The 25,384-nt window shown below is 47.7% G+C and overlaps 1 protein-coding gene across 1 annotated transcript; it reads left to right on the top strand.

Annotated features, from left to right (window-relative positions):
* Positions 1–1,030: 1,030 nt before the first annotated feature.
* TMEM271 (transmembrane protein 271) lies at positions 1,031–2,188 on the top strand (the record flags this gene model as incomplete). The annotated part of the gene is made up of 1 exon (XM_082783687.1): positions 1,031–2,188. One exon carries the CDS (start codon positions 1,031–1,033, stop codon positions 2,186–2,188), a length of 1,158 nt encoding a protein of 385 aa, XP_082639813.1.
* Positions 2,189–25,384: the final 23,196 nt, after the last annotated feature.

Genomic DNA, 25,384 nt, shown 5'->3' with positions numbered 1-25,384 from the left:
AGAGGCCCCCTCGTCCCCTTCGTGGGGCGATGCCGGGTGCTCCCGGGGGGCTGCTGGCACTCTCCGTGCCCGGGTGGGAGCGGGGGCCCCCCCGCACACACACACACGCACACCCCACACACCCCACACACCATCACCGCCACCGCCACCGGGCGCTTTTCCCAGACGGGGCGCCCCGGGGGTGCTGTGTCGGGCAGCATCCGCCCTCCCGGGGCTGGCCGAGCACAAAGAGAAGGGGGCGATGGGGGGGACGGGGGGGACCAGGGGGCTGTCGCCGGGCAGCGCAGCACCGGAGCCGCCGCCACGCTGCAGCGCAGTCACACGGAGGCACCGCGGGTCCCCTGCGGGAGCAAGCGACAGAAATAAATAATGAATGGCCGTAACACGAATGTAAACGGGGTTTTTTAAAGGGAAGAGAGGGCGCGAGCACGTAGAGAACAGGAACATCTCCCCCGTGTAGGGGTGAAAAGCCCCCTCCCGCAGCCCCGTGCCCCAAGCCGTGCGCCCCGGCTGGGATCCGTCCGGAGGCCGCCCCCCGCACGCCCCCTCCCCGTCTCCCCAGCCTCCGGCCGGGGGTCGCAGAGCCCACCGCCCCCCTCCGGCAGCCGCGTCTCCCATCCCTCCCTCCCTCCCCTCCCTCCCTCACTCCCTCCCTCCAGCCCTCCCTCCCTCCCTCCATCCATAATTAATCGCCTCCCCGCAGCCGCCGCGATAAGAGAGGGCGGGCGGGGACGAGGAGGCGGCGGCGGCCGGGAGGCGGAGGGGTTTGGGGGGGGTGGGGGGGGAGCCGTGGGGGGGGGAGCCGTGTGCGCTCGCCGCGCCCGGCTCACTGCGGCCGGCGGCTGCCTGCCGAGCGGAGCGGAGCCGAGCCGAGCCGAGCCGAGCCGCCCCGTCCCGTCCCGTCGGGGGAGCGCCGCCGCCCGCATGGCCGCGCCGCGCCGCGCCGCCGCCGCCGCCGCGGGGCCGGGGGGGGCCGCGGGAGGAGGATGAGGCGGGCGGCGGGGCGGCGGCGGCGGCGGCGGCGCGGAGGATGAAGTGGAGCGTGCGGGGAGCCTGCGCCGCGCTCTCCAGCTGCCTCCTGCTCGCCTGCGCCCTCAGCGCCGCCGCCGTGGGCCTCAAGTGCTTCTCGCTGGGCTCGGAGCTGAAGGGCGAGCCGTTCCGCCTGGGCACCGCCGCCGGTGCTTTCTACTCGGGGCTGCTGCTGGCCGCCGGCCTCTCGCTGCTCGCCGCCGCGCTGCTCTGCTGCCGCCCGCCCGACGAGGCGCCCGCGGCGGCGGCACCGGCCGGCGGCGGACCCCCCGGCGGAGCCCCCGGCGGAGCCCCCGGCGCAGGGGACGCGGCGTCGGCGGCATCGGCGGCATCGGCAGCATCGGCGGCGGCATCGGCACCGGCACCGGCACCGGCATCGGCACCGGCATCGGCTTCGGCACCGGCGGCGGCCGCGCCGTCGGGGCCGGGGGAGAAGGCGTCGCCCGGGGGGCGGCAGAACTTCCTGCTGCTGGGGGTGCTGGTGTTCATGCTGGGCGTGCTGAGCGCCTTCGCCGGCGCCGTCATCGACGGCGACACCGTGTCGCTGGTGGAGAGGAAGTACTCGCACTACTGCCTGCTGCAGCCCGGCGGCGCGGCCCGCCCGCGGAGCGGCCCCGCGGCCCCCGACGGCTCGGCGGCGGCGCTCCGCTGCCAGAAGCTGCGGGACTACCAGCGCGGCTTGGTGCTCTCCACCGTCTTCAACGCGCTGGAGTGCCTGCTGGGCCTGCTCAACCTGCTCCTCGTCAAGAACTACAAGGCCTCGCAGCAGCGCGGGCGGCGGCGGCGGCGGCGGAGAGCGGCCCCGGCGGCGGCGGCGGCGGCGGGCGGGCGGCGGAGGCGAAGACGGGGCGGCGGCGGAGGGCGGCGGGCGCCGCGCCACAGCCAGGGCTCCCTGTTCTCCGGCGGCGAGCCCGAGCTCACCCCCGGGGACTGCCCCTTCCAGGCCGTCTCCTACATCAACGTGGGCGTCTTCCACGTCTTCGACGAGGCCGGCGTGGAGGTGCACTGCGGCGGGCACCCGTCCGTCGAGCTGCCCGGCTACTCGCCCATGGATCCCGAGCTGAACGCCTCCTACCCGTACTGCTACCCGCTGCCCAGCGAGCAGCCCCCCGCCTACGAGGAGATCTACCCCGGGGAGCCCTGCGCCCACGGCACCTAGCGCCCAGCCCGGCTCCAAGCCCGGCCGCTCCTCGCTCCGACGGCGGCACGGCACCGGCACCGGCACCGGCACCGGCACCGGCACCGGCAGCGCCGCGGGGCTCAGGGACAGCCGCGGCCCCCCGACGGCACGGCCCCCGACGGCACGGCCCCGCCGCCTCGGGAGCAGCGGGTGCCGCCGTGCCTCTGGCTCTGCGGAAGCTTCTCCTCCTGCCCTCTGCCCTCCCTCCTGCCCCTGCCCTCCGCAGATTTCCCCCCGTGCCCCTCACCCCCTCCCCGCCCTCCCGCACACCGACCCTCCGTCCGTCCCCCTCCGACCGCCGGCGGCTGAGTTTTCCGAAGGCTGCGCGAGAAACGCCTAAGGGTTGGTTCCTCCTGCCGCCTCTCCTCCGTAGCCAAGTTTAGTTCCCTTCAAGTGATTCATCAGTCTCCAGCTTTAGCAGTCCAGAGTTACCCATTTATGATAACCAGCCAGTGTAAGGAAAAGGTGTCATGAAGCTTCTTTACCTCTCAAAAGAGCTAAATTTCTAAACAACGCAGAGACATTTGTGTCACGTTTACTAGAGGTGTATTGGGGATCTTTAACGTTTACACTACTCCTCGGGAGAATTGAGTTCTGTTTTAAGATTTAGTGAGTTAAAACATTTGTTGGTCTTGTAAGATGCACATTGAGAAAAACCTGCACTTTGAAAAAGAAACAGGAAAAAAATCAACAACGTTTTTGTACACTAACGTGCCTGCTTTTGTTGATAACTTCTTACTGTAAAAGCTTTCAGAAGTCTATAGTGAAAATGTTTGGTAAATTCACTGCAGTTTAAAATCGATGATTAGTTCCTTTACTAAAACAGCTGAGATGTTGCTAGGATATGGCAGTTAAAAGGAAGTCCAAATGTCATACACATTCCTTTTTGTAAACAGGTTCTGTGTTTTTAATGCAAGGCAGGATTTCTTTTTGTTTTACACAGGTGAAGGTTTAATTCTATTTTGTACAACTACATGGTTTACCTTGTAAAGAATTCCATTTTACCTGTTACAATTCATCAATCTGGTAAGCTTGAATATTAAAGTTTTATTTGAAATATATATATATTGTAAAACAGCCTTAACCGGTGCAGTGGTCACAGTTTTAAAGGGAAAAAGAAGAAAAGAAAAAAAAAAAACATCTTGGAAGTCATCTTCCAAATGTGTTTTCAAAACAGTATTTATACTCCTATTACAAAGTAAGATTTCTTTTTTTTTCTTTTTCTTTTTTTCTTTCTTCTTTTTTTTTTTTAAGAGGCCACTTTAATTCCTGAAGAGGGGAAAAATTAACGGGATTGTATGCTGTTAACTCTTTCTGAACTTGGCGGTATTAAAAAGGCTTTCTGCAAAGAGAAAAACTGCTAGATCCTCCTTTTGGATTCTGCCGTGGAACGCCAGTATCAGATAGTATAAGAAAGTGCCAATTAAGGGAAGCAGGTATGACATATTTTTTACATCTTTTAAGAACAGGTGAAAGCTTAATTTCATGTTGCACAAAGAGCCAAAAAGCAACTCTTCAGATTGCATTTGGTTCAGTCGTCCCTCCCCCAGCTACCCTATACTGAAATGAAATATCGCAAAATAACCTTTCAGTTAATCCTGCGTTTCGAGCCTGCTGCATAATGCCAGTGTCTCAGATACCCGAAGAGAGGGAGAGTTAAGGGAATGCAAAGTTTCAATGTATTTCTGTGGTCGATGCAAAATTATTTTAAAATTTTTAGCTGCAGAGAGACTGACGTAATTTACAGCCTTAGAATTGGAGAGGGAAGACTTTAGACTAAAAATAACCAAGTCTCTCTGCACCGTTTTGTTTTCTAAAGTGTTTTGACTTGCACACTTTGTATAATCTAAAATGCAGAATGCCTTAGAAGTCTTAAAATTGCAAACTGTTGTCTGTGAAGCTCACAATTAAAGCTCTCATCTAGGGAAGACAGCTAGAAGCAGCAGTTGCCAAGTTGCCGCGTAGTTCTACATTGCAGAAATTTAAAGCGCAGCTCTTTTTGGCCAGCAGATTTCCTTGTGCAGATGGCCAGCCTGAAACACTTGCCCTAGCTAAGTCTGGTTTTAGTACCGAAGACTGGCTCTGTGCTGGCTCTCTGCAGATGCATCTCTTTAACCCCTTGCAGGGAAGTTACTGGGAAGTCCTGCAGTCTTCACCTACAGTACTGATTTAGGCACAAACCCAAATCCACAGCCTACCGTACTGCTTATGTACCCAAAATATTTTGCAAAAATGAGTAATTAAAGTGATGAGGCTTGATCCTTAGACCTGTAGGTCTCCACATAGATGAGTTGTGAGACAGCGTAGTATCCTGTTATGGGATCAAATAGGAACTGCCAGAGCGATTGTGAAAGACAGACCAGCTAGGTGCCTAAATACAGAGTCAGAAGTGTAACAATAGTTGTTGGCTTTAAAACAAACAAACAAACAAACAATTTGGCTGCATACATTGTAGTTCATGGAAGTTGTATCTTAGTTTTACTTAAGGAATTGATTTTTGACTTAAAAAGACAGTATTTTACTTAACTATTTTAGGAATTATGAACTAGACAATTCTGAAACTCCAGATGTTCCAAAGATCAGTGCTCAGGGAAATAAATGGAAAGTCAAGAAAGCTACCTATTATACTCAATTGTTTAAATGTAAACAATTTTAAACTATGAATTTTTAAGATTGTTAAATTCATAACTTTTTTTTTTGTGTGCGTGCGTGTGTGTGCGTGTGTATGTGTGTTTTGTGTTTTATTTAAATCTGTTCAGAATGCCATTGAATTAGGATATTTATTTGTGGCTCAGTTTCAGTTCCTGAATTTCTACTTTTCTTCATTTGGGCTTTTATCCCCTGTAATATTTTAGTTTAGTGACGGACAGATTGCCAGAACAATGTCCAAGTTGGACTCCCACAGAAGCCAGTAGGCATCATTTCATTGACTTCAGTGGGTCTGGGCACAAACAATATGTAACACCTACTCTAAATAATCTCTAAAGTAATATTGATCTTCTGGCATGACAGGATGCAGCAGAGGCGCATTATTTCTCAGTTATTTATTATTTGTATGGACAGTGGTATTAAGGGAGGTCACCTATGGTATTATACATATTTAAAAGAAAAAAAGAAAAAAGAAAAAAATTGGCAGGCAAATTGACCAAACAAGCCATGTTTTCTTAAAAGATGGTATACAAGTGTTTCAGGTATCTGGTGACTAACTTTTCTGATAAAACACTACACGTATTTATTTCTCAGTGAGAAGAAACTTATAAATACAGGATTCAAGATGAAGCTTCACAAGCATGATTGCAGTATTGTGAAGCCATTTTTAGTAAACCTGAATCATCACTCTCTCTTCTGAGCAATAATGTTAGAGTGTATAAACTGTACTGTGCCGAAATTGAAAATAGGCTGGTGTGGGAAGCATTGGAGCGTAGGTTAATTACCTGAGAGGACTCATACCATCCCTCTGTTTTCCATTCCCTGTCACATGATTGTCAAGGCAAATGCAAACCTGATCGATTCATGTCACTGGAGGATGCTAATTACAAGGCTTTTGCCTTAAATAGCAAAACCAGGGAGAACGGAAGAGAGACATCGTGTATGTGCTATCATATCTCCATTTTGCTTAGCTGAAGTAATGACAAGACTGCTTTTTGCCCCACGGCTTGTAGTTTTAATTTGCTCACAGCTTTACTCACATCTGTTCAAAGGGAGGGAAGAATAGACGCAATACTGCTCTTTTGGTGACAGTGGAGTACTGACTTGGTAGCAGACTGCTCCCAGCTTTCCAGTCCCTTTTACAGGTAATAGCAGCTAGTCAAGGGATGAAACAGTGGAAAATCAAGTCTGCTGTCTTTGATGTGATACGATTTGCCTTCATGTGGAAAAAATGTATTCCCACTAGCCTATTAGCAATTCACATGAATTATTTTCACACTCCAACATCCTTGCTTAAATCTGTTACTTATACTTTGCATTGTAATTGACAGAATATATGTGAATCTAAAAACAGGAAAAAAAAATGATGCTAGAAGGAAATCGTATTCAAATAGTACAGATTTTAGTCAAAAGTTTGATTTCACTGTAGGTCTTCTTTGGTTCACCAAAAAGCGCTATGGTGGCTGGTATAACTTAGATATATTTCAGACATAATGTTTAATCATCGGAAAAGGTTTCTGAATGTTCACATGAGGAGGGCAATCTGTTTCTGCTTTTGGACATAGTACATATGAAAACCTTTTCTTCATTTTGCCATTTAATCCAAGATTGATCCTCAACAAAATGTCAATAATTGATCTTGTAATTTTAGGATCAATAAAATACGTTTTAAAGCACAGCATATCCTATAAGAAAAGCCTAATGCTCTTCATTTAATAATCTCCATTGTCTTAGATTGATGTCTAATAGCACAACTGAAATTAGGGGTTTAATTACCATATTCATTGCAGAACGTGTTTTCCAGGGACTTACAACTTGTATGAGTGGAACCCTGGCATAAAGTCCCAGCTTTTGCCACAAAGTGTAGTCTGTTTCAGTAAGTTAAATATTTCCTGGTTACAGGATGTTCTAATATTCTAGATAAATTCCCTTGATAAAAAGATCTAGATCTGCTAATTGTATATGATAGCAGTCTTTAAGTGTGCTAAAGTTACCTCTCCTTAATACAGGCTTATATTTTCCATTAAAGTATGTAAGAGCAAGATTGAATTCCTCATGGTCACTGTCCACTTCCTGAATTTCTTAGTTATATCTTAACAACATGTGACTAGTGCTCAGTATATATTCCAGAGTCAGTAACAGCTGATTTAAGAACAGGTTACCAGATAAAAGGTGGTCTCCAGGAAGCCAACAGGCTGATGCATTGCTGTGGGAAAATCTTCAAACACACGCTGCAACAATTCGGTGTGTGGCGTGTTCTGTCCAAAGGGAGGCACTACCCACAAAAAGTAACTACAGGAGATCTGAGTGCTTAAGTTACAGGCAGGCCTATTGTATTCTCCCTATTACAATACCAGTACCGAAGCTCCTCCCCTACATAGCTTTCTAAGAGTAAAATCCAGGGCAGTCCAGATGTCCCACAAAAAAAAAAAAAAAAAAAAAAAAAAAAAAAAAAAGCTTCACGCAAATCACTGTTCCCCAAATTTGGTTCAAATAATAGCCACTCTCTCTGCTGGGCAGCTGTGCTATGTCTTTCCATCCAATGTCTGGGCACCTGGTGAAGTTTTCCTTAAATTTACCAATATGTCACCCTGATGTCATCCTAGATAACCTGAGAGTGAAGATCAAGTCATTTAAGAAGTCATAAGACTCTCTTAATAAGAGCATATTGTCCTGTACAGAGGAAAACAGAAACAAAAACTGATGTCCTTTTTCATTCTTCCTTCAGACGCAGCTGCCTTTGACTTCAGTGAGTTTATCCTGAGGTAAGGAGTGGAGATGACATTGCAGACTGCTGCTACTCCTTCACTCACTGAATTGTAGAAATCTGGAAGACCTCCACATGCTTTATGGAATGAAAATGCTTTTAGTAACAAATGCATACAAAATGGCTCTGGCTCATCAACAGATCACAGAAAATGCAATATCCTGAGTGAAACCATCCAGTAGATCTATCCTGGTAGCGATACAATCTAGCTCAAGTTCCTACGGTTTCACTTCTGGATTTCTGGACCTGGCTTGGTTCCATCTAACAGGGACATTAGGAAGTTTGTTTCATGATCTTGGGAAGTGAATCATTTGTTTCAGTACAGTACACAGGGATTAAACACCTCCTAAATACCACAAGCATCCTCACCAGTTGTTCTCCTCTGTGGCCATTGTTAGCAGAGGATAAAGTGAAGTGTGGGAGGAGAGAAAGCTTATTGTGATCCTCTTAATGGGTTCGGAGGACTAAACGTTCCAAAGCATTCATTTGTTTTATATTAAGACACTGGATTAGGGGATGGAAGAATACCTATAATATCTAAAAGGATTATTGCCAGGAATATATTTTTGGAAATCTAATACTTGTGTTTAGAGAAGGTTCTTTCAGAATTTTATCTTTTCTCCCAGGTTCTACATTCTAAATGAAAGCTGAAATACTCAGTGAAATCTCCAGGATTTAAATTATTAAATTTAGGGAAATTGAGTAGAGCTCTCTCCTACAAATTACCAAGTGCCACTAATTCCTATAGAGGTCAGACTGCATCTGGCACATGTGTAAACATCCACATTTTGGCTTTCCCTCACAAATGAAAGGGGAAACAGCACAAAGTTGTGCTATGGAAAGAAAAGCTCCAAATGACCAAATCCACTCCCAGGCAACTAGGCAGTCATGGATTTCGCACAAGTTACGTACAGTCTTAAAGTATATAAATTACCATGCACTCATGGCTAAAATGAATCCCCTCACAAAAACTTCCAAAGGTTATTGTCAGTGGCAGATCTAAGTAGAAGCCTATTCTTTCTATATCTAGACCAAAAATATCCTAGAAACATGGAAAATTTCTGCCAGAAGGAGCTCGTGCTTGAAGCAGAAAGCAGAAAGCCACCAAGAAATTTCTGCTTTTCTGTGATTTGGAATAGCTGTTTCTTCTTTCTGAATGACCCAGAAGCTACCATCCTATGTGTCACAGTTTAACACTGATAGGCAGCCAAGTACCACACAGGTCATCCAAACTACATTCCCAGGAAAACACAGGAAACTGAAAAGCAAGGGCTGAAAACTGCTAAATCTGTCCAAAATTTTACAACATGTAATCGAGACCTGTGTTCATTACAGGAGAAGTACTTCCTGACCTTTTTACAAATACACTGAGATGCTGTGGAGAGTGAAAGCCCTTTTTAAGCAACACTGAGCAGTCAAAATCATTAGTAACCAAAAAAAAAAAAAAGACTACTACCAAAATAAGACTGGGAGAACATCATATACCGTGTTCTGATTCTTCTCTTGCTCTAAATCAAAAGGAAAGAAATTCAGATACAGCTCTTTGTGTACCAGTTCCAAAAAAAGGACCCAATCCAGAAAAGGGAAGGATTCACACTGTCAAGGCTATTCTAAAAAGCATCTACTGGAAATGCAACTTGAAGCTGTTGCTAAGAAATATTGTTTGTCACGCTGAACAGAACAGAAGGGTGCTTCTTTCAGCATTTTGGGAGCGGATTGCTGCTCAGAACAGCATTTGGCTGGCAGAGAGCCTTCCTTTTCAGTAAAGTCTTTGGAGAGCTACCGGAAAATACTGAAGGACACCATCATCACCCAACCTTGGGTGGACCATTGCTTAGAGCATTGAGCTTCATGTTCCTCTATACCATGGACTACATACCATCTTGTCTTGCCAGTGGGTGTAAGCAGTTGTCTCTCATGACACCACAGAGTGAGCACCTTCTGGAGAGGTGCACTGAGCTCCTGAAGCCCCAGAAGTGTACGCACTGTGGCACTGTTGAGAGGAGGTAAGCCAGGACTTGCTGCAGCCCGTAGGAAACACTGTCCCGCACTACAGGGTGGGGGAGGCTTGTTGCTGTTGTAATGCCAAGGCTCCAGACTTGCTGCAGTATTGCTGGGTGCACAGAGGTCAGTCTGGGCTGCGTGTGAACTGTGGTCACTTTTGCAAAAGCGAAATGGCCAAGCCAAGTGGAATGGGGGCTGTCTTCATTTCCCCCTGAACAAATCAAAAGCAGTCAATTTGCAGACCTTCAAGGAAGAGGTGTTAAGTGCTGTCTGGGGTTCACTTTTCAGCCTTCGCTCCCTGAAGTAACATCTACAAGGGAGGAGTGTGCACAGATTTAAGATGGCAAAATGCATGCTCACTGCTGCCTCTCTGCTTGTGGGGAGCAACAACTAATGGTGGGCCAGATTATTCCATCAGTTGATGAGGCAATAAATAGAAATGAGTAACAAAATACGAAAAACTTTTGCCCATGCCCTATGTTTGTCACATTACAAGAGCTACATGACACCCTGGGTTGTCCTTCACTGAAGGTTGTGGCGGTAGCTAGCTGCCTAAGGTCTGCAGGATCTAGAGCTCTAAGAACAAGCATTCCTGTTGGAGGATTTCCTCCACAAATTTATCTCAAAAGTCAAAAAGCAATGCTGGCCCTGTTTCAGTAAATGCATCTCTGCATCCAAGCATGAAGAGAAAAAACATCAACAGGGCAGAACTGTTCATTCATTCATAGTTCATTACTTTTTCATCAAGGGCAGCAAAAAGACAAACATTAGTGTTAGCATCTTGGATGCGGAGAATTGTTTCATTGTAAGAGGTTTTGAAGCTGGCTGATAAAGAAACAGCAGAAGGTATTTACACCACAGGAAAATGGATATCTCACAATTCTGCTGTCAGCAAAGACTAACAATAACAGGAATTTCAACTTGTCTTACATATGCAGCTGGAAATGCTTCAAATCTCCAGATGACTATTCAAAAACTATTTTATATGTGACTAGACTTGCAGTCCAGTACCAACTGTGTGCACAGCTGCATGTTGGTACTTTTTAGTCTTGCGTGTGCACAGCCAGAATAAGTATGCTGGCTGTGGACAGATGGCCACTTCCATTAGCCAAGTCACCGCCACTGGTGAGGCAAGCTAGCTGTTCTGTTTGGCAGGGCAGCAGGGCAGGAGACAGCCCTCACTCAGCCACCACATTTCCACATCTCAGTGTCCACACAGGTGCTCCCAGCACCTAGGAGCCACATGTGGGGGAGTAGAGGGGAGCAGAGTGAGAATCGTGCATTCAGCCAGTTATCCTGAGCACTGGTGGACCAGCTGAGGGGCAATTTATGGAGATAAAACACATGGAGGGAGCCGGGAACCACATCCCCATCCTGACCAGTGCACAAACCTAAAGAACCTTGGGGGGTGAAGGGGTGGGGGGGAGAGAGGTGACTCTTAACAGCGGAAAAGTGGAAATGTCCACATATTTCCACAAAAATGTCCTGATGGACAGCAGGTTAACCATGAGCCAGCAATGTGCCCTTGAAGAAGGACAATGGTATCCTGGGGTGCATTAGGGAGAGCGTTGCCAGCAGGCCGAGGGAGATGATCCTGCCCCTCTGCTCAGCCCCAGTGAGGCCACACCTGGAGGACTGTGTCCAGTTCTGGGCTTCCCAGTACAAGAGGGACATGGAGATACTGGAGTGAGTCCAGAGGAGGACTACGAAGATGATTAGAGGCCTGGAGCACCTGTCATATGAGGACAGGCTGAAAGAGCTGGGCCTGGTTAGCCTGGAAAAGAGAAGACTAAGGGGAGACCTTGTCCATGTGTACAAATATCTGAGGGGACAGTGTCAAGAGGATGGGGCTGGTCTCTTTTCAGTGGTTCCCAGCAACAGGCAGAGCGTGACAGTGCACTGAGGCAGGCTGCCCAGTGAGGCTGTGGAGTCTCCTTCTCTGGAGATATTCAAAACCTGCCTGGATGCCATCCTGTGCAATGTGCTAGGTGATCCTGCTCGGCAGGGGGGTTGGACTAGATGATTTCCAGGGGTCCTTTCTAACCTCACCCATTCTGTGACTCTGTGAAAAATGTTTATCTTATCACACAGCACAATGGAAACCCACATGAAATTCCCAGGGAAATGGAGTTCAAGTGGAGAAATCCAACACAAATAGGGTAGAAACTGATCTCTGAAAATTTCGCACCTCTTCTTTCCTTTGGAACAGGCATGTCAATTTGTTCTTTACATTTTCAGCTCCAGCTCTCAGGCAAGAGAGAAGCTGGTAGGAGGCAGACACTGATAAAGGCTCTACTGGCAATGTGTCAGGTAAAGGGAAACCATTTTTACATTTCTGCTCTGACAAGAGAGGACAATATATTCTAGCCTGGAAGCTTAGATGGCAGAAGCAGCAGTGATTAATTGCTCTAATTAGGGCTCCAAATAGGAAAGAGCGAGTTTCCTGAGCTATTGCGTGCTAAATTTCCTCACTTCTATGAATAACTGTATTGCTCAGAGGGGAAAGGAACAAACATTTACCCACTTTAACTTAGAAATACAACCAGAACCTCAACACAAATAACTAATACAAGGAGACAACAGGCTATTTCAGCACCTGGGAGGCAGCACACTAGCCTGGTTCAACTGCTTCCTGAAGGAGCGTGATAAATCCTTGCATGAGCAACTGTGCTGAAATTGCGTGTGTGAGTTGCTGGTCTGTCACTACCACGTCTTTGTTTCAGAGAAACAGCAATTTCTTCTGGCAGCATCAGCACCAACGGGACACAAACTAAGACATCTCTACAACAGGGCTGTTACCTTGATCCCTTTGCTTACTGCACTGAGGCTTCTTTTTCTCTTCTGCCCACACCTACCGTTCATCCAGCACTGAACTTTGTGACACCACTGGGCAAATACCAGGTCCTGGTTTTGAACTCTATGATGAGTACAAATGGAAATAAATCACTGTAGTCAATGTCATTACAGTAAAATCTGTCTCTTTTCACCAGAAAAAGATCAGAGCATGTAAAATGCTGACTATCTGCTTTGCCAAATGCCTTATGGGAAATTCTGAATTCATTTCTTTTTTTTTTAAAAAAAAAAAAAAAAAAAAAAAAAAGCTTAGCAAAAAAGAAGGAAAAAAAAAAAAAAACTTTAGTTGGAATATATCCTACGCAGTCCGGGAGTCAGCCAACTTTAGCAACACTCTTCTGTCATATGCAGAAAATGCTTTTGCTTCAGCTGAGTCAAGCTGCCTCTTATTGACAATCAGATGTACTGGCACAGAGCATCTAATCTGGATTGTGGCCATCTACAAGTAGCTAGAAGCACACAAATAATAAGGACTCATCACTGCACACTGATTTATATGAGAAGGGCAGTGAAATGCATATGTCCCATTTTTGGGGTGTTTCTTTGAGCTGTTCAGTTGGCTCAGCAAGTTTGAGTTTTAGTAGCAATCAGCAACAGAGCCCATCAGGAGAGGAGGCACTGAGCATAGGTGCACGCCAGCAGTACCTTGTGTGCAGCAAGTACACAACTCCTGCCGCTGCTCGTGCATGTCACAGGAGTCTACAGCACTACATCTCCAGAGAGCAGGTCCTCAGGGCTGCACAGGACTGCAGGCTGGTCCTAGCAATGTTCCTGCTGGTGAGGCAAAGTAGAGCAGAAATGTGCAAAACAAGCTCCACTGCTGATTGTACCCTCTCATTTGTATGCTCAGCACCCTTCCAGTAATGAATCATCAGCCCAAGTTCTGCTCAGCTCATCATGGCTGCAAACACTGCAATAGCACTACAGGGATGGGGGGAGGGGAGGGTGCAGATTCATCCCCAAATCACCGAGCACGGGGGACACGGCATGCTCATGGAGCTGGCAAAATTCCCTAGCTTTTCAGCCTGCTGATGTGCAAAGTGGCATAGCATCCAGACACCCCTAGCACAGCTCGGTAAAGGAGAGAAACACCATGGCTAGATCTCTGCAGTGCAATGTGCATCAGTGGTACAGCAATTTTATTCCCCTTTAGTCAGGGTGATTAAGAGAACAGCAAAACTACCCAGCTATGGATAGGTCTCCTTTCAACAGGAAATCTGTTCACTGGAAGACAGAGGAAGTCAATGCTTCCCTTGGGAGAAGGGTTCTCTCCCTTCCAATCACTAGCACAGTCTAGGTGAAAACCATTGCGCTTTGGACAAAATACTACCAGTTCCATGGGCACCTGGGACCAGGCATGAACTCTTTCCCAGTGATCCCATCTCTGGAAGAAGACACACCTGTGCCTGCCAAGAGCAGAGGATACATGTGGAGATAACAGTGCAACACAGTGTTTTTTCAAGACTTTATGTGGAAGGAGTGAGATTTTTTGTTAACAGCTCAGTTTTGGTTACAGATGTTTATGTGTCAGTCCAGCCAAGTGAAACAAAGCACAGTGCTTGAAGAACTGGAGGGAAGCTACCAAATGTCACAGCTGCAGCTGGTGATCTTAGAGGTCTTTTCCAACCTGAATGATTTTATGATTCTATAAATCTCAGGTGCTACCTTTAGCTGAAGATGAACATTTGCAAAGCGCACCTCATCATGATGCCTTTTGGAGGAACTGCATCAGGTGAACATATCCCAGATGCAGAGGGATTTAAAGATGCACTGGTGACTTAGATGATATGGGGAGAAATACCTAAATACAATTAAAAAGCTGAAATCAAATTTATAAGGTGATTTTTGCACATGGGACCATTTGTGTTCATGGTCAGTGGTTTGCATATTGTCTTTGAAAGCTGTACCTTCAACGAAATTTGGGATATTTTATAAAGCCAGTCCTGAGACAACTGAGGGCATTTTCCCATCTTCTCATAGTGACCCACTTACAGCCAAGCAGTAAGAGAGATAATGACAAGATGAGATATGATATCTTCAGAAACAGGAAAACTCTAAATTTGGATGAAGGGTCAATTAAAGGAGATGGAAAATGAGGTAAGGAGCTGGAAGAAGTGGAATTCTGTGAGGGCAGAGGAAATGGAGAGGTCACCCAGCTATGCTCTATGTGGTGTGCAGGTGGGATGTGTCCTAGTTAACGACTGGAGAATAATTTCCTCATGGAGAAACCCAATGGTCCCTTAGACCACAACTGCTCACATTCCTCTTTCTCAGTAACAGGAATTGCAGCCTTTGATGTTTTTGCTGTCTAGCACTGCCACGGAAGGAGGTAGCACCTCTCGATTCCACCACAATTGAGCCAGATAGCACCCATGGGCCAATATCCCTGCACAAACACACTCATTCCAGGATTTAAAACACTTCCTTTCCCTACTGCATGGTTGCTAGGGAGCTCCTGAGGTTCCCCTGGATACTGTGCAAGGGATAATAAAACGCTCATCTGCCTGAGCTGAACAGTAGCTGCTATCAGCAATTCATCTTGCCTCTTTTCCTTTTGGCTTTGTTTAATTTACACCATAATATCCTCCAAAAAAACTAGGGTATTGACTGGGGTTGGCACAGGCAAGAAAGAGGTCATTAAGCCCATGCACATCAAACCTGGTTGGATCTGTTACGCATGTCAGAATGTTAATCTTGGTCTGCTGGGAGAGACAGGGAGGTGTTCGAGGCTGTGATCAAACATTTATGTCAAGCTCAGTCCTCCACGGTTACATACCAGATGAGCAGCATTTCCAAGGTGCATCCATGGCACATCTTTGCCTCTTAGGCACCCTTCTTCATTGCCTGAGGTATCTGGTGCCATTCTCCTCAAAATGTGGGTGGTGAATTACTTTTTGAGATGGAGCCAAAGAGCTACATATCTTCTTATGAACCACCACAAGCCATGTGCTCCCTGGGAAGACTCAAACTGGAGAACAGCAGAAGAAGGCTATTGGAAACATCTTGGCTGAAGTTACAAAGTAATACCAGAAAAGGGAAAATATTCCAGATACATCTGTAATTCCTCTCCCAGCAAAGTCTGGAAAAAATTGTTTCATCTGTAGTATTTCCAAATGACCCAAAATTCAGACACAGTATCACTGAGGTCCCGCTCATGTATCCTTCAGCTTACCTGGAAATCTCAATGTTTTTCTGTACCCATAATAACTAATGTTCAAATCACACCACAGATCTTATCTGCAGAAACCACACAATGGAAAAATCTGCAGGACCAGAACAGCAGGTACAGACAGCCACCGTATCAGATCTAGCTGAGATCAGGTACCAATGGTGATTCATTAACTTATCTAGTCTTAAGCAATAATAAAAAGCTGTCTGTCCAAGGCTCTCAGTGCTCTAACACATCACAGATATCCTAAAATCCCAGCAATATTAAAATAATTGTACCAGCCAGCTCCAGAAACTCTTCCGTACTCTTCCTTTTTTCCAGGGGCCACCCACAGCCCTTTTGTCACGGCAGCCAAGCGCATCTCCAGCCACTCAGCAGGAGGCACTCTGCTTACCCTCAAAGCCTGCGACACTCTGTGAAAATTAGTTTTGTGGCTCCCTGTCAGGAGACATGAACTTTCTCGTGGTCCCCAAGATGGGGAGAGGTGGATGGTGGCTAAGGCGATGTGACCCCCTCCTTCAAAGTGTGCTTCTAGGCCAGGACAGAGAGGCTGAGTGACTGCTGCTTGACTCTCCATAATCCTGCAGTGGAAACCTGTGACAGGAGCTTTCTGCTTACTTACTCAGTGTGGGATGTGACACCCACAGAGGTCCTGCTGGCACTCCAGATGGAGCAGGCTGGCTTTCCAGGGAAGGGGTTGTGAGGTCTCAGCTCCTGGTGGGTCCTGAAACACCAGGCACCATCTGAAGCCCGGCAGTGTCTTGCAGCAGTAAGAAACAGCCACTATGGCCAAATCATGTTTCCAGCAAGCTTAGCAGGGAGAGTAGGTTGCTGCCCTTCCTCTCCGAGCTGGGCAGGAGCCGTGTGCCCCCTGCTGCCAGGTCCACTTCAGGCTCTGGCAATGGATTAACCAGCTGATAGACCCAGAGCAGCAACTGGGCTGAATTGCCCAAATCCAGCCAGCCCAACAGAGTCCTTCAAAAACCCAAGCCTGACTGAAACAGCATTTCACACAGCCCTTGTAAAGACTGTGCATATGCGTGTCAAAGTAATTTCTTTGCTTCCAAGCTTTCCTCCATTCCTAACAATTTTTTCATCCAGATCAGTAGCCAGGGTGGTCAGGTAAAGCAGCATAGGACTCCCAGCCCCATGGGCAAAGGCAAAACATACAAAGAAATGCCCATACAGCATCCCAGAAGGTGCCCAGGTGCAGGTCTCTGGGGAGCACCTCCTGGTCTTCATACATGCTCTGCACTAGGATGAGGAGATGGGGAGCTGCAGGGTGAGACCACTCATGGGACATAGTACATGGGGCTGGTGACAAAGCTCATCGGTCACTCCAGGCCGGGGTTATTAAAGGTGGAAAAGCACCATGTTACCAATATCTCACTTCTACAAAACATCTGGGGCAGGAAAGGATTCACCAGGCCTACACCAGCACAGCACAGCAACATCACTGAATCACAGGAATGTTTCTAGAAATCGCTGCGTCCTGCAGGACCCAAAGTAGATAGATGTCAGGCAGAAATTAGCACTGAGTGCTCCCATTGTCCCCAGTTCCTCAACACACTGATCTGAGATGCTTCGGCAAACTAATGACCCACAGGCACTGTCACACAGTGCCTTAAAATGTCTCGACCAATTTCAGAACAGACACAGCCTTAACACTCAGCTTGCCAGAGCTTTGCATTTCCACAAAGAAGAGGAAGGGAAGGTGGGTGCCTGCAGCACAGCTGCTGCTCCCTGTAGCTCAGTGCCAGCTCATCCTTCTTCCCTGCAGCCAGCTTCCTCCCAGAGATCCTGTCCTCCTTGCCATAAGCGGTACATACCCACAGGCATAAGCATAAACTGAGCAAGGATGGCAGATATAGCAGGACAAGGCGATCATGATTGTGATGCTGACAGGGCCCCCTTTTTATAAGGTTCTGTTCCTCTGGGTTATAGCCACCATATGTGTGCCACTCTTAAGCTATGGGGGACAAATCAGTCCTGCCTCTTGCTGGAGCCCCTCCAGCAGCAATACAGCAAGACATGCTGTTGGATGCATTCCGCAAGCCTCACAGCCCCAGCAAAGCCCAGCTTTTCACAAGCAGTGAGCAGAGCTGCAAGGGGTTATCTCAGTGGATGAGCACAAGAAACCCATCCACTATGGCTCTTTTGCACCCAGCAGTTATGGATAATAACTCAAAACTGTAATACATGAACTAAACCTGGTGGCCACTTCCTGCATGAAAGATATAAACTTATGAGTGGTGAAGTACTTGGTGCATTTTGTCTCCTCTTCTCTTTGCCGACCTTATCAGGACAAAAAGGTGATGTCAGTTCATTTCTCTGTCAAACACCATTTTCAGGCTTGAAATGTTTGAAAAATGTTGCAGTAACAAAATAAATAAAATCTCCACAATGAACAGATTTTTGATACTTCTTGTAGACCAGCACTCAAGAAAATGGCATGTAAAATACTTCACCAAGATTTCCCTGTAAAGAAGGAAATCAAGGCAGGTCTTTGCAAGTATGACTAACACTCATGTCAGCAGGGCCCTGATCCTCGGATCTCCTTTGTCACCCTCAGCCTTACACATCTTCTGCACTCCCATCCACACCCCTCCTAGACCTCATGGATGCATGGCTCCTGTTTCCAGGCACAGACCAGGGGAGGAGACCCGTAGCACATATATCCAACATCACCTAACTCAAGCGTGTGAGCTGGAAGCATGTGCTGGAGAAAGGTCACTAGAGAAAGGGTGTTGCAAAGCACAAAGCAAGGCAGGAGCCTGACTTAAGCTGCACTGAATCACCCTCTGGAGAAGCACTGCGGTGCTTGCTGATAGGATAGGAAGACAGTCTCCCTATACAGTTAAGGGTTTGCCAAAGAGAACTGAAATTACGTGATGTGAAAGCTCACAGCATGGGGAATGCCACAAGCGCTGGAAGCAGGATCCAGCCCAGCTCCATCACGGCTGCCCCCCACATGCTGCAGGAGCAGCACACACACGCCTGTCCCTGGCCTCAGACCACTTTCCAGCTTTCTGAGCTCCAGCTCAGAGGAGGTCCGCATTGCCACAGGCTCCGAAATCAGCTGTGCCTGCAGGCAAAACGCAGCCCTGCCCTGCGGCTGCTCTGCTCAGAGGGTGGCTTCCATTACCGCCAACCCCCGGGGGCAGGGGACAGGAGCATTTCAGCTGCCTGGCTAAAAATAGGAGATGCCTCATTTTTTGCCTTTGGCCTGCTCAATGAAAGCACTGCGTGCTGGCTTAAGACACATGAACAGCTCTCTGCTGACTTCCCTCCCCAGCCTGTCCCAGCTGCCCCTTCCTCCTCCAACCTGCAATTCTCTGCCCCCAGTTTCATGCCCAGCCTCTCCATCTCCTCCCTGCCATGACCCCTCAGCCTCTTGCTACATTTCCTTGCTTCCCCAGCTGCCTCCTACCCTTGCAAGTTCCTCTTCTTCCCTACCAGGACTGTGAAACAGCCATTTGCAGTACGGCTGCATTGCTGCCGTGCCTTTTGGTGGTGATGGCTGGCAGGAAGATACATGTAGGTGTAGTGTAACCATCTGGGCTAGAGGCCCATGTTCCCTGCAAAGCCAAAGAGCAAACAGAGCACCCAGAAGCAGCAGACTGCGTGCTGCAACTGTCCTCCTGTGGTCAGCGTCACCGTGGGGCAGCACACTTCCTGAGCCTTGAAGGGGAGGCAAAGGAAGGGTGAACCGAGGCATGTGGCAGCTTGGAGCAAGGTCAGGCTCAGTTTACAGTGGCTGGAGATGGACTAACTTTGCCTAAATTCTTGGATTTAGCCCATATTAAAATGAATCCAAAGGACATCAGGATCTGGCCTTATTTTCAGGTTTTGCCATGTGCTAGTATCAGGCTCATTCCAAAAGACTTTACTTGCACTTGTAAACATAGAATCTGTGACAGTAGGCAATTACAGTGGCGTATCCAGCTAAAATTCTTTGCCCAGGATCAGCTGCTCCATGGAAAGACATGAAAGTCTTGGGCACTGCTTTATTACCAACTGATCTGCTTGTAGGAGGCTCCTTTCCAGCCTCCACTGCAGCTAGAGGTTGGTCTATGCCTCAAAGCAACTACACAGCACTGAATGTGCTGACTGCTTCCATAAAGCTCCTCCTTTTTGTAATCCAAGGTGAGTACCCATTTTGGTGCTGCTTATAAAACTTGTGGGCTTGAGCCCGCAAATAAGCACTTGGGAATGCAGCCATCAGCTTGGAAAGGGCCATGCTCGCCAGCTCTCCGAGTGCCACACAGGAGTCGTTGTGGCATTCCACATGAAAATTCATCGGTAGAGACATACCTTCAGGAGGCATTTGTATTCTGCTCCCAACGCTGCCACATCATGCTTATATAAGAAGTGGAGTGCTGACCATTTTTACAGAAATTAATTCACTCCTCTAATGTTTTTGAAAACTCAATCCTGTCATAACTGTGCTATACAAAAAAAAATAATGACAAGTTTATTATAGTAACATTGGCATAAATCAGGAATTATTCTACTGAAAATATGAATCACTGCATATTTATTCTAGACAAACATAGCAGAATCTGCCCCATCCTCTGAAAAAAAAGAAAAAAAGTGCAGCGAAAAGCAGAATTTACACTAGCTGAAGCAAAGCATCCCTGGTGTAGGAGATACATAATTACTTTGAAAATATATCTCCCAAAGGGAAAAAAAAATATCCTACAACTTCTCATTAGGTAATTGCAGATACTGCCATGAGACACGTGTTATCTACCCGGTGACTAAATGGCTCTCATCCCTCCCCAACGTGTGAGGGCAGAGGCACAGTTTAGAGGAGCTTAATAGATTCCCACCTCTCGGAGAAGCATGAAATGCCAGCCCTGAGTGGGACATTCAGGGGCAGCTCATTAAGGCAGCTTTCTGCAGTGACCCATGAAAGCCCTCCGTCATTACACAGCCTAATGGCCACACGGTGGACTCGGGCTAAGTACGCAAATAAGCAACCTGTTTCTGCTGATTTTGAAAGAAGGAGTGGTGCTTGCTTCCTTTTGAGGGCAGGAGGAGCTACTGGTTGGTTATCTGTTCGTTTCTTGTGTGAGTTAAGGTAAATGAGAGTAGGAACTAAGCGTTTGGTAACAAGACGCTTCACATTGCTGCAGAAAACAGACATGCTGACAGCCGCAGACACAAGCGTGGCACTCTCACAAAGCAAGCAGGAGACTGACAGTCTCCAGGCCCTGTTTTGTCCTCCACTCTCCAATGGCACCTCCCTATTTCCATCAGCTGGGACAGCAAGGGCAGTGCGGATCCTTCCTACAGGAACAGAGAGAGCACCAACAGGAGGCTATCACCCTCTTACCAACCAACACTATCACACTTTTACCACCAAGACTGGAAAAAAGTCATGTTCTTTTATAGCTGGAAAATCAGTGAAATCCAACCAAGGCTTCTGTTGAGCAACAAAATATTGTTGAGCAAAATAAATAAATAAATTATATATATATATATACATATATATGTATTTAATGAAGGGTATGTAATTAACCCAGGGCTTTTTTAATTCCTTAGTCTAAGCAGAACAAAATATTTTTGGAATTTCCAATATGATACCCACCTTCAAAAAAGAAGCATTTCTACTGTCAACCCCATAAATCTTTGGATCTTGTCAAAAGAAGGATTGTTTCCCTTGGTAGTCTGAAATTCTAGAATCACACAGGTACAGCTTTTAAGTTTCTAAACCACATTCTGCTACACAAAAATTTGAGAAGCTTCATAAATACCCTTCCCAGACCCTTGTCTTCCTTGACCCCACCAATAAAAAAAGAATAAAAAGGAGCCCACTAGGAACTTCACATCTCTTTCACAATATTTAGGAGGTTATTTTAACAATGCTTGTCAGTGGGAAATTTATAAAACTTTGTTGCTACCACTAAATTTACATTCCCTGATAATAATCTAAGCTATTAAAAGAGACTTTTCCTTACATAAAAGAGACTGGAGCATTTAAATTAGTCTTAAAGGATTAGATTGAGATAATTTTCTCTAATTAACCATTCCAATTTCTTCCTAAATTACTTCCCCCAGTAAGTCAAAGATATTTCCCTTCTTAATTCTGCTACTACCGCGTCCAAAATAGGCCTACACTCAGCCTTATATTGTATTTTCTGCTATGGTGAACCTAACAAATCACCCAATTTACAGAACGTGTGGTGTCCATTGGCTTCAGAGGGTAATTTAAGTTTTCTCTCTCACCTGCATGTCTCGGAGTATCAGGGGCATTTTGCAAGTTCACTTCCCAAATGTCAGCAATGAAACCGACAACTGGAGGTAGCAAAAGGGTGCTTGATGTGCCATGCAGAGTTTCAGAGCTAGGATGGAGGGTGAAACATGGCCATGCTTGCACAACCAACCTGACACCTTGTGCTGCTGTGCTGGGCAGAGGGAACCAAGGCAGGTAGCAGGGCCAGGTCCTCAGGAGGGGGAAAGTGAGGACAGGCATGGGGCAATGGTGGGGAAACTGCTGATCCATGCCACCGAACAAGAGCCATCCCTAAACACTGCAGGAGCCTGCCCCCAAAACAGGCAAAAACATTTTTCTCATCATTTTTCAAGACCCGGATGTTAGGTGAGTTGCCACAGTGTCACCAAATATAGCTCCCATTTTATGCTTGTTTAGCAGAGCATATGTCACTGGTCCTAGTCTGAGACTGGGCACTGGATCCAGATGGTCTGTGGTCCCGTGTCCAGCACATGTCCCATCATGGACGAGCCTGTACAACAATCCCTTGGCATCCTGCTCACACATTCCTCCACGCAGCATGTACAACAAGTTCAGCACATTCATTTCAGCGTGGAGCAAATCAGTCACCTGCACAGAGCACACCAGTTCGTCTGCAGCACCTGGGCTCCGAGTTTCTGCTCAACAGCTCTAACCAGGCCACCGAACATCTGGAATTACTGGCAGGCGCCCAAAGACTGTGAATTTCAGCCAAACATCATTTCCAGCAAAGATGGCATATCTGGAAAAGTTGGAAGCATAACAGCTTTACAAACCCTCAGCCAGCCCATCCTGTCAGAACTGAAGTCTCCTACTCACTCATTAGGAAATCAGTTTCCCTTACAACAGAAAACAAGTCCTTTTTGGCTTTTATTAAGCAATTTCATACAGAGGAGAAGAGTGATCCAGTCATTCTTTCCTCCCCCCTCTCCTGCTTGGGTACGAGCTCTCTGCTTCTCCTAGTCTTCCCCACTGACCCCACTAAAGCTTTTTCAGCCCATTCAAGCCCTGAGCACACATGCAGTCTCTGTAGAGTTTGTCAGGGCAGGATTTGCCTTTATCTGGTCCAAAGCCATTAAACTGCAAACTCCAGGGAGGCCTCTGAGTCAGCTAAAGGAAGCTCCCTGTGTTCCCTAAGGCGCAGTTTGTTCCTGCACCTGCAGCCTGGTGTGGGCATCAGCCGGCCCATAGGGAAAGCCAGCTGCCACCAAGGAAAACGCCAGGGGTAAAGAAAAAGGAGAGAAATCACAAGAGCTGCAGACAAGCACCCCAGAGCCCATGCCCCAGGAGGAACCTGGAAAACAGGGATCACGTTTCTGCTGGTGGCTGTAGGCTCCAGAATGACTGCGGGATCGCTGGTGGTGCACATCATGCGGGTCTGCAGCTCCTAGTCTGAACTGTGTGCACCGCAGGCAGAGACAGCATTAGACCTCTGGTGGGAGGAGCACTGCAGCTTTGGGAAATAAATACTCCCCTCATGTTGTATAGCAGAAATGTGTTCAAAAAGGGAAGAAAATTGGGTGTAAAAGCAACCCACATCATGCATGCAGTATTCCTCTCAGCTCCCTCCAAGGGAGGAAAGTTTGAATCCAACTGATTTTTGATGCTCTTTCCTTGCAAGCAGAAAATGTCTTCTTTACAGGACTTCAGTGTCACAGCACACATTTCACTAAGAAGAGCAGAACATCCTCTCCTAAGGAGCAGGAGTTTGCCATGAACAAATATCATGCTTTACTGAGTAGTGGAGCGGAGCAGCTCACAGAAGAATTCGGCGCTTTCCCTTTTTGTTCAGGAAGTCACACAGTGCTTCAGAGGCAGGATCAGCTACTCCCATAGCTAGGAAAGAAAACTGTGCAGGCATCTGAGCACTAGAGTTAATCTTTGAGATAGCAATGAAAATTTGGCCACTTGTCTAGAAAGGAAAACCCTGCTGAGCTTTTGTGCAAGGTCTTATAAAACAGCCAGGCGCGGCAATAGCTGTGAAGCAGTGCCTCTATGCAGCCACAGACAAAGCCATGCCAAAAGCCTAAGCCTAGGTGCTCAGCTTGTTTCACTCCCAGACTCTGATCCCAGGCTAGCAGCAGTGATTTCTTGCCATCCGACTCCCCCTCAGAGGAAACTCGCACACAGCTATCAGGGCAATTTTTTTCCATTATGCTCTCCAGACACAGAGGCGCTCTCAGGAGCCTTGTGCCCAGGGTTGCTCACCATGATCATCCTGCATATTACCAACCCAAAAGGTTTTCTTGTTTCAGGGGCATGAGGACAGTGCATGAGATCCAGAGGACACCTGCCATGAAGCGTGGGTGTGCTAGTCCCCGGCAGGGCAGACATGGGCCATCCACACCCATGTGCTAGTGCTCTGGTTTGGTGAACCATCACCTGCACATCACCTGCAGCACCTCAGCGTCCCAGAGACTAAGGCAAACCCCTCTAGCCTTCCCCCACATGCATGCAAAGCAGGGGGTGCTCCCCCACTGACTGCCCCTCCCTGCTGGCAGGAGCACATGCAGGTTCAAGAGCAACCTCTGGAGCCAGGCTGAGACCCCACCACAGTCCTCAGTTAACCCCGCTGGTAAAAGCTGCTCTTCACTTCTGCTTTGAATTTGTTTTCTTTTAACCTGTGGCTGCTGGGTCTTGCTATCTGCCTGTCTGCTTGACCGAAGAGCCCTCAGTCATCACATCCCTGCTCCCAACAGCTACTTACAGACTGGGATGAAGCCAGCACCTGGCCTCCTGGGTGAGAAGTCAAACAAATTGAACTCCCAGCCCTTTCACTGCAAAGGCAAGTTTTCTGGTCTCCTAATTGTTCTCATTGCTCTTCTCAGAGCCTCCTCCAAATTACCAGTGTGGTTGTGAGCTGCAGGCTCCAGGGCTGGACACAGCACTTCTGCTGCAGCCCCTGCAGCATCAAGCCTGGAGGTAACACCCCAGTGTTAGTGCTTTAATTTTCTATGTAAGTGTCCCAAGCAAGCCAAGTGTTACCTCAAAAGCTACCCTTCAAAAAACACGGGGTGACCACTGCCATTGAGAGCCACAAGAGCAACCACATCCCTTCTCAGAAACACTCTCAGAGTGTCCATCCTTGCCCAACAAAAATCCCTGACCGTGGGCAGCAGGCTTTCCCCTTTTCCTTTTTCCCAGCAAGGGTAAATCTATCCAGCAGTGAGCAATGGGTTGTTACTCATCCCAGGCCATCTCAGCAGCTCGGTCCGTCTGCTGCAGGGGATTTCTGGTAGCATGCTCACTTTTCTTCCTCGTTATGCTTTTTCTCCAGGGTGCCCATCTGAGCAGCTACAGCAGATTTAAAGATTGTGCTGGGCACAAGTGTGAGCCCAAAATGCTCTGAGGCACTGGGGCAGGGAGAGCACTGGGAAACGCTTTCTAGACAAACACTCGTTCAGTGTCTTTTTGTTTAAAGACCTTTTGATGGCAAGTTCCACTGGGGTCTATGTCCAGCTAAGGCATGAGCACAAT

This window comes from Aythya marila, assembly GCF_965140915.1.
Source record: "Aythya marila genome assembly, chromosome: Z".
Classification (NCBI taxonomy): Eukaryota; Metazoa; Chordata; class Aves; order Anseriformes; family Anatidae; genus Aythya; species Aythya marila.
This window is presented reverse-complemented; position numbering and strand designations above follow the sequence as displayed.